This window comes from Columba livia, chromosome 18 (assembly GCF_036013475.1).
Source record: "Columba livia isolate bColLiv1 breed racing homer chromosome 18, bColLiv1.pat.W.v2, whole genome shotgun sequence".
Classification (NCBI taxonomy): Eukaryota; Metazoa; Chordata; class Aves; order Columbiformes; family Columbidae; genus Columba; species Columba livia.
In genome coordinates this window covers 9408869-9428491 of record NC_088619.1, presented here as the reverse complement: position 1 = coordinate 9428491, position 19623 = coordinate 9408869, and the positions used below count along the sequence as shown (strand labels likewise).

General features: G+C 44.3%; 1 protein-coding gene across 1 annotated transcript; it reads right to left on the bottom strand.

Annotated features, from left to right (window-relative positions):
* Positions 1-362: 362 nt before the first annotated feature.
* LOC135575665 (unconventional myosin-XVB-like) lies at positions 363-2897 on the bottom strand. Its single transcript, XM_065034109.1, has 4 exons — positions 2675-2897; positions 1462-1623; positions 1001-1114; positions 363-553 (listed from the first exon to the last, which is right to left on the bottom strand). Exons 1-4 carry the CDS (start codon positions 2807-2809, stop codon positions 491-493), a joined length of 474 nt encoding a protein of 157 aa, XP_064890181.1. The 5' UTR covers positions 2810-2897; the 3' UTR covers positions 363-490.
* Between the last annotated feature and the right edge of the window lie 16726 nt (positions 2898-19623).

The following is a 19623-nucleotide window of genomic DNA, read 5'->3' as shown; positions in this document are numbered from 1 at the left end:
TTCGGAAAGTAACACCTTGCAGAGCCTTTGCTTACAAAATTATATGAGCTTCTACTATCCCTGGACTGATACAAAGCCCAGTGGATCAGGGAGAATCTCTTCAGAAACTTCAATGGATTCTGGACTCATCCCTGTTCAGGCTGGGGATAACAGAGAAGCAGGATGTGCTGAAGCACAAGAAACACCCATCAGATACCCTCCTATTTCCTATTTCTGGCAGTGACTGAGGAGAATCAGCATGTGCACCTGCAGTCCAGACAGTATCAGAAAATAGGAAACGCTACCTCAAAACCATGTATGTCCACAATGCCGACGACACAGTCTGATTCCCAGGGAGCCAACCACTCATTGATTCTCAGCAGCAGCCACTCAAAGAGCAGGTAATACAGGGTCTTGGCAATGGAGTCCCTGAGTAGGAGAGAGGAGTAAAACCAGCTACTGCAAAGACAGCACCCTTGGGTGCATCTCACCAACCCAAACACCAGCAGAATCACCTGGCATTGATGGCTCCTTCTACAGACAGAGGGGTGAAGATGTGGTCATAAGATGTCACCTGGATACATAAAGAGCCAGAATTTACTGTTGTTATCTCACAAATACATTTTTTTTTCTTTAAATCTACAAGGAAGTCAGCCCAGTTAATAAATGGATTTTTTTTTTTCTATTTGGCCTGATAATTTACTCAGCTATCAAAGCAAAAAGTAAAAGAGAATTGTGCTGCCACATTTTAGGGTGGGAGTCAACTGGCCAAAGTGTTAAGCCTGAAGCCACCTCATGTCAGAAAAGAGCCCTCCTAGATGTGAGTTCTGCCATTTTTACAGGGGTGCCTAGAGAGGTCCAGCCCATTTCTATTACTGATCCAGCACAGCCACCATTTTACTCCTGCTGTTACCCCCCAGATTTTGGGCCTTCTGAGGCGGTGGTCCTTCTGCTGACAGAACACTGTGCTGGGGCATTCTGTGCTTCAGGATGAATGAGAAATTGCCAAAAAGGTACTCACAGTGACACGGTGGGTGATAACACTTCGCAGGAGATCTGCTGAGACACGCAACAGATTGGCCACAATCTGAATCTCAGTGTCACTGGCGACAGCCGCAGGTTCATAGGACTCCTTCTAAATAATGTAGAACAATAGATTCAACTGTGGATGAGATACGAGGTTCCAGTAGTATTAATATTCTTGACAGCACCCCAGCTGCACAGAACTGGTCACAGCCTGAGCAAAACACCAGCATCTAGGTTCATTTTGACTCCTCAAAGAGCCACCCAAGCTCTAAGGACCTTTGGTTGCCCCCCATCTTCTGTCCCTGCCTAGGTCAGTCTAGAGCCTAATATCAAAAGAACAGAATAGTCTTCAAAGGATATCGCTGGTCAAGACTAATGTCCCTGGTCCCATCACATGGGGTGACAGCAACGTTCAGCACAAGCAGCCCATTCCCAGGCGGCCAGGGGTCAGTGTACCTCGGAGGAGGTAAAGCAGATGTTCCCCAGCTGCAGAACGGCAGCCAGGACAGCCCAGGTGGAGGTCAGCTGGTCGTCCGAGAGGCTGATTCCCTCCAGAGCTTGCACCAAGTCCAGAAAGTCCTGCCTGTCCTCCTTCCCCAGGATGTCACACGCTCTGCCCTGGGACAATAGGGACAGATAATAATGGTCAGCTGTTTTAGGTCCAGGTTGGAGCTGAGCTACCAGCAGCAAAGAGAAGTAGTTGTTTTAAGGACTGGAGAAATCTGAAATAAAGACCAAAGACACGACTAGTGGGAGCTCAGCATTCATGACAGACCAGTCTCCCTTCTCTCTGGAATTTTTGAGAGTATTTTTGTCAGTCTCTGCCAAATTCTTTACACATGATCTGATCTTTTTGCCTTTTCTGCTCTGCAGCAGGCTGAGACAGTCCTGCTAACTATCTCCTTGAAGAGTGTACAATGCAGACCCTTTGCCAACTAGGAGCATCACTCCATTAAGGCATGAGCCCTTAATTGCCCTCCATCCTTGAGTGTTTAATGGTACTTGTCCATTCCTTGCCCGAAGGAAAGGTGATCGTAATCATTCATCAAGGATTCCTCACATGAGCACAGCTGCTGTAAAGAGTTTGCTCACCTGGGAAAGCTGATCCACACAGTTGAAAAAGGAAAGATATCTTGTTATTGCTGTGAACAGCCTGAGTATGGAAAACATTCTTAAACAAAAGAAACTGTGCTCCAAGGTGATGGCTTGCATAAGCCTGGCAAACAATTTACCAATTTAAATAGATTGTAATCAGCAGTACATTTCAGTGGTTTAAAATTTCCACCCACTGGATCAGTCAATGAAGCAAGTGTTTTGCCAGAGGTAGAAAGAAATACCCCTTGCTCTTTTCAGTCCCACAATAAATGGCAAATGCAAGGAAAAGCAACAAGAAAATACTTCCTTCACCACAGGGTGGAGCCATGAACCTACACAATGACTCTTTCTAAAAACCTTTCTTTGGGAGCAGAAGGGGCCTCAAGGCAAGAAAAAAAATCATATAAGAGACAAAGGTATTCCTTCTTAGGTCAGGTGTGAGAAGGAGCAAAGCAGATTTTAGCATAGTCCTGTGAGGGAGGCAAAGTTATCAGGTGCCTCAGTAACCAAGCAGAAGCGACATCTTGGCCATTTCACTCTATCAGCTGCTGCAGAGCATCCTCGCCTCACTCACCTGATTCAGGTAGAAGTAAGACTCTGCTTCTTGCAAGTACATCTTCTCTTTCTGCTCTGCAGGGAGCCCAGCCAGTAGCTCATAAAACACGTGGTAGTTCCTCTCACCGTGGGCCTGACAGGGGACACAGTTCATAGAGTTGACCCATATCCAGTTCCAAAACCCTATAGAATACACTCAGTGAGCAGGGACAATGGAACTCTGAGGTCAGCAAGGTGAGGCTAGAAGCCACTCGAAAACTATTTCGTTTGGAATGGGTTTCTCGCTAGCACTTCAAGAGCATTCCATGTGAGAGCAGTCCCTTCCACACCGCTCCAGTATCTGACCTTTTCCACACTCCAGACATCAAGAAAAATTAGTTGAGGAAAGATTTAACTTCCAGTAATCCCTGATAAGTGGCTTAATTCAACATGTTTGAGACACAGTGACTTCCTGTCTTATTCAAATAAAATAAGAGGTTTTGTGCCACACAGAGGGGACATACATCTTGCTAAGAGAAGAAATGGGATGTAGTTCTAATACTCATTCCTATCCCTGTTATTTAACAGTAATTTGAAGATTAAATATGAATAAAAGAGAGAGGGACACCTCTAGGAGGCAGGGGCTCATTGGTCCTCACCTGAAATACCACGCGAGACTTCTCCAGCAGGTACTGGGAAATGGATGTTCCCACCACGACGCCACTGAGCATAAGACAACAACAGATCCTGTCAGAAACTAGTGACGGGTTTTCTGCAGATCCATTTCTCAGAGGTTTTAGTAAAGGGAGATGTTGCTGAGAAACATGTGTATGACCTGACCAACTTGGTCTGAACTTTGAAGCCTTCCAGAACTGGTGTTCTGTATCAGACTGTTACAGAGGAAGCAGCTATGAAACATACAGATTCAAGTTTGGCTTCTGAACAGCCTCCAGAGTACAAGGATGCTTGGAATTGAATGATTCTCACAGGACACGTCCTGAAAATAATCCAGGGAACACGCCACATCCCTTCCCTTCAACCACATCCGATTGCTGTTGCTTTACCACTCGCCTATCTGACCTTACCCACCCATTTCATATGACATGCTGATAGCCTGTGGGGACAGGGGCCACATTTTTGCTTCGTAATTTAATTGCAGCTTGTGCAAAGTGATTCAGGACCAAAACCAGGATGTCCAAACACTACAGCAATAGTGGGCCACGCAGCCAGCAGCCTGGAGTTAAGCTGCACACAAGGATCTATAGGCCTTTAAGCCTGTCATATGTCCCATGCAGATTAGGAAGATGCACCCTGTGACAGCTCGGAAGGATAACATCCCAAGATGTTCCTTTAACTTACTTTTGCAGGTGAACATTGAGCAGCTTTCCAAAACGGCTTGAGTTGTCATTGAGAATGGTTCTGGCATTCCCAAAGCTCTCCAGTATGGGTAGGACAGTGCAGGGCTTGAAGATGGAGAGAACACTTCAGTAGCAATTACAGGTTTTTAAAACCAAAAGGAACTTAAGTAACTGTTAGTTTGAAAATCCAAGAAAAATGGGATTTTCACTCTTGCTTGGCTAAAGAGTCTCTTTCCAGGTTTTTCTTGGTGTCATCACCTCTAGCCATTGGCAAGTTTCTCTGTGAGCTCTTTACCTTCACTGCTATGATCTTTCACTTCTGCTCTATGTTTGTTAAGATTTACCTCCCAGACACAGCTATAAGCTCTCTAAGGCCAGTATCATGTCTCTGTTCAAACACACACAGCACTCTACACAGCATGAGGGCTCCCAGATACTAAAATACAGAACAAAATACAGCAGCTGTCCTGGTATCTTTACAGGAGCTTCACCTTAAACCACAAACCATTCAAAGTCCAACCTGGCTAACCAGGAATAAATAAATAACATAAATAGTATGGCCTCTTTGTACTGTTTTGGGCTTCTCCTCCTTGCCTAACCACCACAGAACAACGCCAATCCCAGTCGCCCCTTACCTGTCTGATCCTGTGGCTGTCTGATCTCTGGTACAGCATGGTCAGGTATTGCACGATTGCTTTGGCAGCTTCTGTTTTACCTGATCCACTGTGCCCACTGGAGGAACAAGAGGTAAGGAAGCTGGCATCAAAACAGAATTACCTAATTTAGACATATCAGAGGACCTGTTACAGTAAATCAGTGGAGTTGTGCTGATTTACAAATGAAGATCTATCACATGTTGTTTGAAACACTGAGACAACTTGACAAAACAGGCCCAAATAAGATTCCACTGTGGAATGCCAAACGCCTTCTCTTCTACTCCTCCCAACTGATGTGAAGCTAAATTCAAACTGTATTTGCACAGAGTGAAATAAAAATCCATCTTCACATCATAGCCAGAATGCTAATCTTGTGGACAGAGAAATGCAAAGATAAAAGTCATACATAAAGAAATTAACATGCCTTCAAAAAAGTGCCCTGATTTCCTACCTGATGACAACACACTGCTCTCGCTCTGATGACTGGGATAGCGTGTAGGCCATTTCTGCGATGGCAAAGATGTGTCTAGATGTACAGAAAGAAAACCCCAGTTAACTGACCCCACATTTCTACCTCACAAATACAGCACCACAAGTTTACTCATCAGTGATCTCCATAAGAGAAGGGCCACTATCTTGATCTGAGAAACATGAGGAACCAGGGAAATCAGAGCTTTGTTCTTTGCTGACATCAGGTTAATACCAATATTACAAGCTATTGCAAAGTTCAGGTTCCTCCAGGACCTCTTCACCCTAACCTGAGCAATGCTCTGGGCCGTGGGGTTTAATATAAGGGACACCAGCTTAGCATTGGGAAGCACATAGTGCCAGAACAGTCCCAGCAGGCATTGAACTCAGGACCTTCAAGTAATACTCAAGAAACTTGACCTAAAGATTTTAGCTCTGTAGCATTACAGGTAAGTTGTTCACTTCCTATGGCATTCATCCTGCTCTGTCAGACAATGGGAGGAAAACAAAATACTTTCTGGAGCACAAACAGAACAGTGTTTGGGGGGTTATTTGAGAAAGAGAAACATACGGGGCATTTTTTGAGAGAGTCCCTTGGTGGTACTGGGAAGCCACATCTTCAGAGTAGATACTGAGGTCTTTGAAAGGATTCACAGAAAGCAAAATTTGCCCAATGTAAGTCTAGGACAAAAGTAAGAAAAGGGAAAAAATTCTGGTGGCTTCTTAAAATTTTCTGAATGAGGAATGAGACTGATTCTGTGAACACATATATTAATACAAAGATTAAAAATACCTTTAAAGGAATACTTTTTATTCTGACTACACTGCCAGCTTATTGAGGGCATACCACAATTTTTCACTGTCAAAGCTCTGTCACTAATATTTTGGGGTAAGTGGGCACTCACTGGTCTATGGTCGTCTTCACTAGTCACTGTCTATTCTCCAAGCTTCATATGAAATTACAGGCACCAGTTTGAACAGCCAAGCCAGTAAATGAAAAAGAACAATTAGCCACCCAGAACTAGCTCTCGACTGCAACACTGTGAAATGTTTGCAGAAACTCTGAAGTTTCTTCTCGAGACCCACAATTTTTACTCAGAACTGCTTTGCTAAGACAGGGTTGTTCCTCTAGGAGCAGCTGAGGCTAAAACCGAACCCAAATCTACTCATGGGTTGGTAACAAATACCAAAATTAAAGAGCAACCCTGGGACTTTCAGATTTTGCTACAAATATTTCATGCTACCCATTTTCTGAGCAAAAGCAGTGTGAGTATTCCTCTTATCACTGTTCCCAGCAATGAGTGAGTTCCTGAGCTACTTGGTACATTATTAAAGCTTGATGGAATTACAGAAATTATTTACTTTTAAAGCTCATTGTTCAGAATGAATAAGCACTGAAGAAAACAAAATACAAACACAAACAAACCAACAACAAAACCCACTACCCATACATAAATAAGATTGCGATGGAACCTCTTCTTCAGACACAGCAGAACTGTGCTCTCACAGACCTCCCTGCAAACAGAGGAAAGGACTCATCAGCCATAAGCTTCACTTGCATATGTTAATAGTGACCTTTCTGCCCTCCCAGGGATTTTGTAGGGGACTCATCTGAAACTATTCGCTGCCTTCACATGGCTCCAACATGTCCAGGATTAAATATATAAGACAGGGGAGAACTGGTAAATCTCAGAGTATCCAGCCTGTCCATCTCCATGTGATCACACCTTTTTGCACGCAGCCTTTACAGCTGCTTCTCTCAGCAGGATGGCAAGGGTGGAGGGTGCAAGACACATGTGAGAAGCACCATTAGGTGCTCCTCTTTCAGTAACATCAGTGAAACATGATTTAAGAGCTGTTAAAGGTGTAGGGCCTGAGTTTGCCAAAGCTGAAGGCAAGGGGAGTCATCAAAGCCACAGATGCCAGTGTCAGTAGGCAAACAAACATAGAAATGTGCCTCTCATCCTGCAAGCCCTCCTGACTTAGCACATACTTTATGCAACAAGAATGGCACGTCAAATTCCCAGTTCTGTCCCTCTGCAACACCACAAAAGTCACATCAGCCTCTAAACATTGTTCCCCTAGCCATAAAGTATATTTTGTTGTTCTAGAACCCATTTTGGGACTGGGAACCATTTAACAGGAGAGTTACAGTCCCCTGGGTGCCCCTGTAAGGAAGTCTGCTAACTAGGATGAGCTGCTCTCTGGTGCGTGATTGCAGAGATTCAATGTGCACTCTGTGCAGCAGAGCTTGGGGACACACTACACACAACAGTCAGGAGTTCCCTCTGCTGCTGTGCTCCTCCCCATGGGATCCAGGGTAGGTTCATGACTTAGATAGTGCAATTCTCCACCCTACTTAGCTTTACTGCAGTGCATCACTTATCTCAGCTACGATATGCATCAAATCAGTTCTGTTTTCTCACGTGGTAGGCAAGGATCTATAATGTGATTTCTGTTGTTGAGCCAATCACAGGTTTGAAGGCTAACAAGCAAGCCCCTTTGACCCTGAATTAGCTGCATAATGCCATTGACAACACATACTCCAGTTTGGTTAGGTCTTCAATGTCCTCAGCTTCTACACGGTGGTCTTCACACATGTACACCTGAAATGCATAGCTACGTTACTGAAAAAGCAGGAGAAGTTCAGCTTCATTGCAATACTAGAAATAATGCCTGTACCTGTTTCTGCCTGAATTCCATCTCTGGCACATTGTCAGTGGTGTCTTCTGCCTCCCATGGATCCTTACAGACCTTCATCACAGGACTGTTGGTCAGGTGTGGGTCCTTGTAGATGGCCCATTTGCTTAGGTTCTCCACGGTTAGTCGCGGCAGCAGCAGTTCAGAGTTGAGCCATGCCGCAGGGTCACATCCCCAAGCCTCCTGCCGAGACCAGTGAACACAAGGTGTGACTTTGGACCCTGCAGTCTGGAGCACACCTGAACTCTCTCTGACATCGAGCTCACCGGAATAATCTGCTGCACATTTTGGATCCTCTTCTCGATGTGGAAGGAAGCCCTGTTCACTGTTTCTCTGAGGGCTTTGATCCACCAAAGGTCTAGGAAGGTCACATTTCAATCTGCAGCCCTGTTGCACAGGCATCACAGATTTTCTGTCTGATAGAGATGTCAGTTTCTCTAGGGAATAACCATTTCCCGAGCCCTTGGATAAGGAACTCTTTGTCTTAACCATGCTGTGGACTCTGGGGAATACTATAGCAAACTTGGCATCAGTAGCAGTGTTGTTCTCCTCATCCAAGCTAAGGAAGCATGGAAAGGAACTGGTTCCATGAAGAGGGGAATCACGAGCAGGCAAATCAACATGTCCCACTTCCTCTGCCATTTTAGGACCACCTTTCCCCTCCATTAGTGGAGGAGAAGATTCTTTGTCACTCAACTGCACCCTCCCCAGCTGTCCGGCTGCGCCAGGGAAGGCTTTGCCAGCCCGACCAACCCAGCCAGCAGTGCTTACAATCCGGATTGCCACTCTGCTTCTGAATCCAAAAGGTTTGCTGCTCTTCTTCCTCCTCCCAAATTTTTTCAAGAGCCATCTTGAGATACCAATCGCACGTGCCACTCTCAGAAGACGAGCTTTCAGACTTGCTTTCTTGGCAGGTTTTTGACCAAGCCAGCTGGTGATTTTTCTAAAAGCAGAATGCGTGTGCGAGTACTTGGATCCTTTCCCATCATGCACATTTTCTTTTTCAGAAGGTGCCTCTACAACCGCTTCTTCTGCTTTCTCATTTTTTGCCTCTAAAGTCTGGCCTGAACTCCGTTTAATCGTTCCAATAACTTTTCCAACATTCTTCTTGCCAAGAAACTGCTTATCAGATGATTTTTTTGTAATAGTGGAGCAGCTTGAAATATTTGAAAGATTTAATCTTTTCTCTCCAAAACTTTGAGCTATGTTGAGCTCTTTCTGCTTACTAAGGGTTTCTAGAGTCGTGGGTTTTGAACAGATGCTTTCAACATTTTTCAGGTCAGAGTTGGTTTCCAAAGCCATCTGGACAAGGCTTGTTTTACAGCTTGTTAATAGTTTGGTCTCAGCATTTTTATGTTTGTTTTTCAGATTGAGAAGCATTTGGGATTGAGAAGAGCATTTCTTTGTAAGCATCATCGCTGCTAACTCCTGGTTGCTGCAGTCTGATGAACTGTCCCTTGGTATATGTCCCACCACTTCACCTTGTTCTGCAATCTCAGTCCTCCCAGGTTTCTCTTCCAGAGTCATCTGCTGCTCAGAGAGCAGAGGACTGTCCTCCTGTGTGCTGCCACCTTTGTCATTCCCCTTCTCTCCCTGCTCAGTTCCTTGAAGTACTTTGCTAAGGCAAACGTGGAGTTTTGCTTTCCCAGCACCAGGCAGCGGTCGTTTTGTTGCATTTTCTTTGTCAATGTTCTCTTCAGTGCTCTTCTCCCCATTGCTGTCAGAATTGCCATATGCATCTTCTGACATATCTTGAACTTTGCCATTTTCTATTTTATTTTCCTTGCCTACTTCATCATCACCATTTTCTCTGTTCTTAAGACTTTTAAGTTGCAATCCTGAAATGCTTACATTATCTTCTTCCTCCTTGCTCTCAGCTAGAAGAGACTTTGGTTGTCTTGGCTTGTCATCTTGTTTCTTCATTTTCTCCTCTGCCTCCAATCCTGTGAAGTCAGTGCCTTCACCCCCAGATTCCTTCTTTCCATCTGTGGCCACCTGCTCCCTATTGGCTTCGTTAGATGCTTCATTGCTTTCATCAAGCAATTCCTTGTGCCCTTTGCCCTCAGTCACAGGAGGATCTTTGAGTGTAGCTTCATTCTCACTGAGGCCATTTTCCTCTGAAGAACTGCTCCTCTCTCCACTGCTTGCAGTGCTGTCCACTCCAGTCTCTTTTGTACCTTTTTTATGGGTCCAATGGCCTTCCCTGCTGGAGTCGGAACAGGAATTACCTGAAGTTTCCAGGACATTTTCTGCTGCGCTTTCGGTGACGATAATCCTGGTATGTTTTCCAACTTGCTTTGTCCCAGTTCCTTCACCCTCTCCCTGCGCCATGCAGCCATGGGGTTGAGAACCTGACTTCTGCTCACAAGTTTCCTTCCAGCCGTGATTCCCACCGTGCCCTTCCCTGTGCCCGGCTTTGTGCGCCTTCTGCGGCAAGTCGGGTTTCCGAAAAGAGCCTTCAGCACTTTGCACCACAATTGACGTTGCAGACCCTGCCTCGGTGACTTTCTCACCAATAGCAGGACGCCTGCCACGCTTCTTTTTAAAACTGTGTTTCTTGCTGTTTGTCGTGGCCTTTTCCTCCTTATCACTACTGTCCTCACTGTCTCGTCCTGACGTCTTTTCCTGTCGCTTGCAGGCCTTTCCTTTTTTCCCTTCCAACGTGGACACTGATTGTTCTACCCGTCTTCTCCCCAAATCAGATTCTCTTTTATCATTTCTCTTGTAAGCTCTTTTCCCCCGGAATAACTTTTTGTGGCCATTTTCTTTGCTTCCATGAAGCTTCACCAGCCTCTGGCTTTTTAAGGGGTCCTCTTCAAGGGTGTCATCTTGTTCAGGCAATGGCTCTTTGTCCTTCCACTGGCCTTTGCTCTTATCTCCCAACCGTTGCCCACAGTGGGCGTTTGAATCTCCTGGGCAGCTTGTCTTTTCCTCACAATTCAACACTTTCTCTTCTCCATCCTTTTTGTGTCGGGTCTTGGATCGGGCAGGGGGCATTTCTCTGGTGTTCAGCAGTAATGTGAGGGCTTATGTCAATTCATCTATGAAAGGAAACATTGTGCATTTTGCTGTGAAATAAGCTACAACGTGAGGCCTGATCCTCCTACACAATAATTTACCTTGTTTCTATAGAAGCGTATAAACATTTGCAGAATCACACCTGTGCAGCTGGGAAGTGCCAAACTGACTGTCCTGTTCCAGGTTAACCTCTGTTTTATTTTAATGTGAATCACCCTTATTTTTATTTCTATTTTCTTATCTTCTGACTTGCTTGCGGACTGAAAACTTGTCCAAGCATCCTTCAAAGTTATTAAAAAGAAAGAAACTCCAGTGCTCTGGGAACAAACTGATACAGAACAACTCAGCGAATCAAATTTGTCTCACCTCAATCACCCCAAGGAGGGCAGCAAAACCACATTTGAGATTTACACAGCCCAGGAGAATCAATGCTCTAAAAAAAGCACACTAGGCATATGTAAAGTACATGGGTTTGTTGCAAATGTTTTTTTGTGTACTACTTGTTTTGTTCTGCATGACAGAAAATCTTCTGCAACTAGAAAATAAGAGTATCTCCCTTTTCCCCAGTTGCAACACTGAGCAAGGAGCTGCTGCCCTGCAAGCCCTGCTATGTACATGGAGGGTTCCTCAACAACCAGCGTCCTTGGTGTTCCCTCCAAACTTGCTTTTTTGCTCCGATCTAGAGTTGACACTATTCAAAACATCTTAGACACGTATGTTGCATAGTACAGAGTTCATCTCAACATCAAATTATCTTATTCTACGCCTCTCTTTAAACAGTGCTCTCTGTATTATGTAGGTGTGCGCCCACATTATTTCAGCCCCCCCTCACTGCTTAATACACAGTTCTAGTGGCCTAGATCTCTAAATCCTGCAACAAGACTTTTGGTACTGAGATTAATGGTAGCTGAATTAGGCACTAAATCCTCAGTACAGAATAGTTGTTAATATTCTGTCCTCCAGAGGGCTTAAAGTTGATACAGCTTCTCTACAGTTCCAAATGCAGTGAAAAAAAAAGGAAGGAATGTAAAAGTCTGCTTTTATGCACTACTGTTAGATAGTCATGTGTCTGGAAAGATAAAGACTTCTGCAAAATAACAATTCTTCAATATTTGGATGACAAGAAAGTTCATGAGTGCTGCTCGAATTTGTAGGAAGCTTAGACATGGGACTTTGGTTTGATTCACTGTAAAGACAGGACCCCAGACTCCAAATCTGGGTTGGAATGTGAATATCTAGAGCTCACAATTCTTCTGAGACAGGGGTTTGGAACAGATTGTTTTGTAACATGGAATGGCAAGATGAATCACTGCTTATATAAACAATTCCTTTGACAACAGACCTGGTTTGATTAATTGCCCTGGACCATCTGCCTCCTGGACACACTGGAGCAGCTGAAGGGTCCTCCTCATTGGTACTGCAACTCCCCTCACTATGCCAACTTCATCTATATCACTACAGGAAAAAGAAAAAAATCCATTTTCTTCTTTCTTTTTAGAAGAAATAATACTACTTTACATCAGAGAAAGGAGAACCTCAGTACTATTAAAAACAGCATGAAACTACAGACAGAAAGAAGAGTGGATAGCTCATGCTGTTATTTTAAGATCACCAGAGAAGCGAGTGTCATCTTCCCTAAACACAGTGGTTTCTCCCAACTTCTACAGATTAAAAAGCACAATGATTAATCTTAACTGGAAATACTTGGAATTTGATTCTTAATAGTTATCTGTTTTCATTCACCTGTACAAATTGCTCGAGCTCCTTCTTTATCACTCTGCACAGTAACTTCTTCAACGTACCTATGCCATCCGTCCTGATTCCAGCAAGCTTCTCAGTGCCGAGTACCGTAGGTTGTACTAATGTATATGGGAACGTATTCCCACTCCTGTGCCTTGTTTCCATGCAGCCTGGAGTCTGTTCCAGCGTCCCGACAAGCCAGCCCAGCTGTGGAGTCTAACATCAGTTCTGGCTGGGCTGTGCCCAAACAGTAGATGATTACAGGCATATAGAAGGAAAGTGGCATCAATAATTCAAGCTTTCTCATGGCACCTTTGAACTTTTCAACCAGCAATATCACCAGCTGGTTGGCAGAGTTTTGGATAAGAGAAAAGAGGTGGGATTTCACCTAGGCAACAGTCAGGCTCAGATGTGGTTTGACCAGGTACATCTCCAAAGAAAGTCTGAAAAGTAAAGGTCAATTCCAATACCAAAACATGTTTGTTTTAAACTGAGAGGCTAACAGACAAGGCACAGTGAATATTATCTAAATAAGATCTTAGGTTTAAATCATAGGCCTCTTTCTCTTGCACCCCCAGAGGGACCAAGCGTGGATAGCTCAGCCCCTGTCCTCTTCTTGCCAATACCAGGCTCTCTGCTGACAACAGGAAAGCAGTTTCCAGCTCAGCACAGAAAACACAGCAAAACTGGCACCATTTTTGTCCTCGTTAAGCCTAAATCTCAGTCCAAATCAAGCAGAATGACTAAATCTCCTTTCAACTTGGATTTCCAAGTAAAGCCACGCTCCCCTTTAAACTAAGCTTTTGCAAAGAGGTCAAGGTTACTCTCCGCAGGTGATTATGTCAATGCACTGCTGCTGTCTAATTCAGTGATGGTTTTCCCCATCCTCTTTTGTTTTTTTAAGCAGGTAACAGAGCAAACACCAACGCTCAGTGTCTAATCTGCACATGCAGTCTCCCTCTGCACTCACCAGGCTGCCAAGGGACAGTGTGGTTAGCGCAGGATTTAACTCTGATGATGACCAGGGCTCTTTAAGGCCAAGTCTCCTTTTACTCCCTACCCCCTCCCAAAAAGGCTTTCCAGAGGAGTTGGAGATTAAACAAGATAAACTCAGGTGTGGCCAGCAATCAGAACAAGTGACCCGAACTGAAAATGTGACGAGTGCTGTTAAGATGGAGATGCTTAGCAGCATTAGTTTGGGTGGGGTCTGTTTTCCTTTCTCCTTCCAATAACCCCCTGGCTGTTCCCTACTGTACTTCAAGGGCTTCTCCACTAAGAAGCAATGATAAAAACTGGGCATTGAGCAGATCTTAAGAAAAACACTCTACCTGAGTTCTCTGTCACTGGATGATCCTCTTAGCTCAAAAGAATGAGGCTGTAGAGCAACAGCTAAATTAACTATTTCATCACATTCTTTTATTCGTTATTTATGAATAACGTCTGTCCCTCTCTGCAGAGAAGAGAGATCTCTTTTGCAAAGCCCAGAATGACTGATGTCATCTGGATCATTAATTCCTTATCCAGTCTAAGCTCTGAACTTGTAACATGTGCATGGCAGGGGCAGAAACTTCTCTGAAAAATCCAATTTTTCACAGTTCCTGAGGAAGCAGCTCTAACAAACTCTATGTCGTTATCAGCTGGAGCCTCTTCAAGGCTCTGCATACCCCAGGCAGAACCAGAGCCCTCTGTTTCTTTGATTTCTTTGATTTGTCAGAAGTCTCAGGTGGTGTGATCAGGTTTTGCCTGAGGAGAATGGCCAAGATGAACGTACGGATCATGTTCGCTTTGTTATCAGACTCCTGTCTGCTTACAGCTACACTGAGATGACAGAGGCTGAACAGATGCTGTGCAAATATTCCCGCTCCACCTTTCCTCAGTCAAGCCTGCCTGCCTCAGCACCTCTAACCTCAATTCCTGCACAGACTAAACACTACATTTGTTTGCCTTTTAAAGCGCTCCTAGCAAGATGCTGGTAGTTTGTTTATATCTTTTTAAGGCTGGGGAAAGTGACAAGAAAGGTGAAACATTCACAGATTTCAGTTCCAGATCGCTAAGCAGACTGTACATCGGAATTTGTGGCCTGAGACTTGGGTTCAATATCTACCTCAAACACTGATTTACTGCGTAGTTTTACCCTAGTCACCGCTTCAATAACAAGACAGATTCACTTCAAACAACAGTATGACTACTGACAAAACTTTCCCTTGCACACAACACCCTCAACATTCGGTACCAGCGGTGACAATTAAGCCATACCCTGGAGAAACAGCCTGGACTGGGAATCCAGCAGCAGGCGGTAGGAACAGAAAGCTTTAAAAAGAGAGGCTACATTCTTTAAGTACAAGGCTCCCCAGTTTCCTAAAGATTCCTTCATTTGCGTAAACTATCAGGTCTTTTCAGCCAGTATTCTACCACTATTGTTTTAAAATGTTATTATAGGGTGATAACACATCAGACCCACCTTTTAACTGCAAATTCCTAAGTTAACAACTTAATTTAAAAGCATTGATGCCATTGCAGAAAAGAGAGCTACGAAGATAACTTAATTTTTAAGAAATGGCTAAATGTCATGAATAAAAGACTAGAATCCAGTCGTGAGTGACCAGAGAAATGACACTTTGCATAAATTCGCAGCCACCTTGTTTGGTTGGTAGTATTTTGGATAAGGAGGCCGGTCAATGCTATTCCTAACTATTTTTAAGATTAAACTTGATGGATGTATAAATAGAGTCTCCTCTGGGTTTCATTCTCTACCAAGCAGAATTGACAATGCAGTCAAAACCCTGCAGCTTATAAGGCTGGTTTAAAAATATCATCCTCTTCTTGTGGTGGTGTTTTTTTTTGTGTGTGTGTGGCTTGCCTGCCCAGGTCTCATTGAATTAAAGTACCTACTTTGTTCCTTCCATATCACATGCTGTCTCATATTGACAGAAAACATTCTCCATTGAGCCTGTACCCCAGTCTACTGAGGCAGAATGCCTGGCCTTTCAGTGTTTCAAACTGGTAAGGCCTTTGGTCTCTTCTCCCAGCTATTTTAAGGTGAGCTAGAAGGTGTCCAAGGTCCTTCTCCCCAGCAATAACCTGAGGAAGCCAAATAAAGTATTAATGTCTGGAAGAAGAAACCAAAACAATTAAGTTACATACACTGGAAAACAACCTCCTTTAATATTTCAGGAGCACTTTGTTGTGCAATTGTCTGCCGTTCAATGAGGCTGGATGATCCTTTTACACTGGAAGCCAGCGTCCCATGGCCCCTACCCAGAGGTCAGCCAAAACCACAGACCAACACGCTGTGCAGATGGCATTACACCCTACCGGAGGGATGGACTTTATCCCAGTCTGAGCCGAAAGACTCTGCGCTAAGCCAAGGTGCAGCTCAGGCTTCCTCCTTTTAATCCCCCAACCTGCCTCTGTAGCTAGTGTCTAAAAAGAGCAAACTGAAGACGCAAGGCCAGGCAAGCCTGTACTAACTTTAGTCTTGCTGGTTTGGTACGGTGAACAGAGTAATGACAACAGCAGGAACTCTGCCGTGATTAGAAACCAGCAAACATGTCATTCTGCTGCATCTTCACTGCTGTGGTGTCCTGTGCTAGCTAGAGTGTAACTAAAGGGAATGGGATCTTTGTGCTTCCATCACACTCTAGGGCACACTGAGTTGCCTGGGTGGCCGCAGATGCAGTTCTGGTTCCCCTTCCCTTTTCCTGTATGGCTGGGAACTGTGGGTTTGACACCCAACTCATCTGAGTTGGTGAAATCCCCTGGATTTGAACTGCTTTTCAAACCAATTACACATGAATGCAAGAGACTTTCCAGTTGTGTGGGCTACAGCCCTGGTATGTGGCTGTCCGCAGGGCCCGCTCTCCCATGGGAAACAACTTCTCGGCACAAAGCATCGTAGCCCCTGAAGCATAAATCAAAGGATCAAAGTGAAAAGTTAGATTGTCCAGACTGAAATGATTACATCAGGTATTTGAAAATCCCGAGCAGATGCTAAGCTTGCAGAGATAAAGGCAGAAGGAATCATGCAACTAGGGGTGAGGTTTCACATTACAGCTAAACTGACTTTATGACTGTCATCTGAAAGGGGCCACTCCTCCCTCCCTGGATCTCCTGTATTCCTCAGTTGTTTCCTCATCTCAGTGCAATTTGACCTCACAGGTAAGCTGATCTAATGGTGAGCTTCCAATTAAACGAGTGGGCCCACCTGCCTGCAATTTTTCTTGCTGCTTATTCCCTTAATCCAGATCATAAGGCACTGGTTCAGTTGACTGATTCAGCAAAATTTTAAGATGGTTAAAAATAAAATTGAAAAGCACAAATATGTACTAGGAGAAGAAAGGAAGCAGGCATAAGTGACACAGGAGGGCAGAACAGCTCTCGGCAGCAACACCACAGATGGGAAACTCTTTTAGGGCTCCTAAGCTCTGGGGAGGAATGAGGAGAAGAATACAGGGAGGAGGCCTGAGTACATAGAAGAAGGTTTGGTTTTGAAACTTTGACAGTTGCCCCATCAAAAGCAGAATATTCTATAGTGGGACAACAGAAATGTTAGTGTGATATTGGGCCACTCATAGGTTTTGTGCCTTGCTAGATTGTCTTTACAGTAATAAACGCCTCTCAACATGTATCACTTTAACAAGCTCTATAGAATTTAAGTTACTTCCTTGCAGTACACATTCTAACGGAAAGTTCCCTTTCTGTACACAAGCAGTCCTACAACAAGCATACTGTGATACTGTGATGCACATCCGTAAGTTAACCAATTCTGTTCAGCCTTATGAAACAACATCACTGCTACTATCTGCTGTCAGACATCCCAATTCATGAGGCCGCATAGGCAGCAATGTGCTTTGCAGGCTGAATTTAGGACTACGCTCCAGGCATGCATTTATTCCAGTTGCAATAGATATAAATTATATTTTAAGAAAAAGACCAGTTAAGCTGTAAAAAAATGTCATTCTCCTGCTAACCAGATATGCCTGAAGCCATATGACTAAGATGAAAAGTACTTTTCCTTCCAACATAATGTTCTTCTAATAGAATTATTAGACAAATTCATCAAATATTCAGTTGCTAAACATCCAAGGAAAGCTTGAATTACTATTTAAAAAAAAGAGCCCCAGGCCAAGCTTTTCTAGGACTAGAGAATTTTGGCCCCGAATATGCAACCCTATAAAAGAGCTCACATTACAAGAAAGCATTTGACCTAAAACTCAGGCCACTATAAAACAGCGTCCCATATTAGGTACCCAATATGAGTATTCAGATGTGGAAAATTCGAGTGGTTCTTCAGCTGTGATCCAAGGCTTTCCCCTTTGCAAAAACCAACCAGGTTAGGGAACATGCTGCCAGCACGGCTGTAACAAAGGACTTTTCAAGCACTGGCAGCCGGTGTTAACAGCAGCTCAGCTCCTGCAGGGAAGGGGCACTTGATGGTGCCAGACCCCAGCAAGACCGTATAAAGCAGAAGAAACGGAGAGCGCTGCCAAAGCCTGCCTGGCAATAACATTCATCAGCCCCAATGAGCCCTCCGAGTGCTTCCAAGCATTAAGCATTAGCTCTTGGAGACAGCAAGCTTCGATCAGATCCCAGACAAGGGGAGTGCAAGTGAAAAGTAGAGGTGGGCACAAAACTCAAGGAGTTTGGCAGCAGCTGAATCCTCTGCTCAGAAACAGGCTGTTGTTATAGCTGGGAGCTGACGGGCAGACTCAGGGTAACAGCAGGCTCCTATGGCAATTCCTGAAAGGGAAAAATGCAGAGGGATTTTTTCCCCATTACAATCAAAAGCTGCTCACAGGCATTCAATGAAGACTGCACCCTTCATGAACACCTGATCCCACCACCGATTTTACTTGCTACTGGTTTTCTGACAGCACAAAAGATACACCCTGGTACTGAATGTTATGAGCCTTTCTATCCTCTCCTGCTCAGCTCATAATGTGATTGAAAGCACAACACATTAATTCCAGTCTTCCCCAGCTTTGCCCCTTTGCTATTTCTCCTGTATTTTAGGTATGGCAGCCCTAAAAGGATTCTTAATGCCTCTGCTTATAACAATAAGCCAAGCAGTTTTATTTCAGTGAATCCTTCAGCTGTAGGCTTCAAATAGGCAAAAACTGCCATATATCAGCACACATCCTGAACTACTCTATCCCCTTAGGAGTCAAGCTTGTTCTTTCAGGAAAACAACAAAAAGCCTGGATAAAGTTATTTTATTTGCTTGATTTTAAATATAAATTCACTTGAAATACAAATTACGATAGCGTTTTTGTGACTTGCCTAACTCAGCAGACACAGTAGATTTTTCAAATTATGTGGGTGAAAATGGGGAGGGAAGTTATGAAGTGCTTTTGCCCTTTCTGAGCAGGGCTCCCGTGTCACTTACCCCAAGCCTGCCAGTAAATGAAATGCCCAGAAAAGGCATTAAACTCATCCCATCTGCGAGGAGCAGAAAGGAGCAGCTGGGTGCGCCAGGATGATGCACATGCACAAGATCACACCGGCTCAGAAGCTGCTGATTAAACAATAACTTCCTGCAAATTTGCAGCATCGGTGCCTGGCACAAGAGGTGGGAAACAGCCGGCCACCTTTCTGTTAGCTCAATCCTGCAGCAATAGAAAACATGAAATAACGAAGCTAGTAGAAATAAGGAAATGGAAACCTGTTTTGCCAGACCACACTGAGGAGAGAAGGCTCTCTAAAGCCTTATTAGCAATAAATTAGGCCTCAAAGGAGATACTAATACTTCTAAAAAAGGAAGGGTGCCTGAAACTTCGCCTGAGCAACAGCAGCTCTGCAATCACATTCTCCTGCAGCACAGAAAGTGCCACCCTAGTATTCCAGGAAATAAAAGATCCCTCTGCTTTGCTCAGGAGGATAAAGACAGAGCCCAAAAGAAGAGGGCTGCCAAGGAGAGGTTTCCAAAGCATGGCAAGGATGACAGCTCAGCACCCAGCCTGGGGGGATTTAGTTCTCACTGACTCTCATAGTGCTACACACAAGTTGCAGGAGGGAAATAGAATACTCTCCCTTTTTACTTAGCTGGAAAA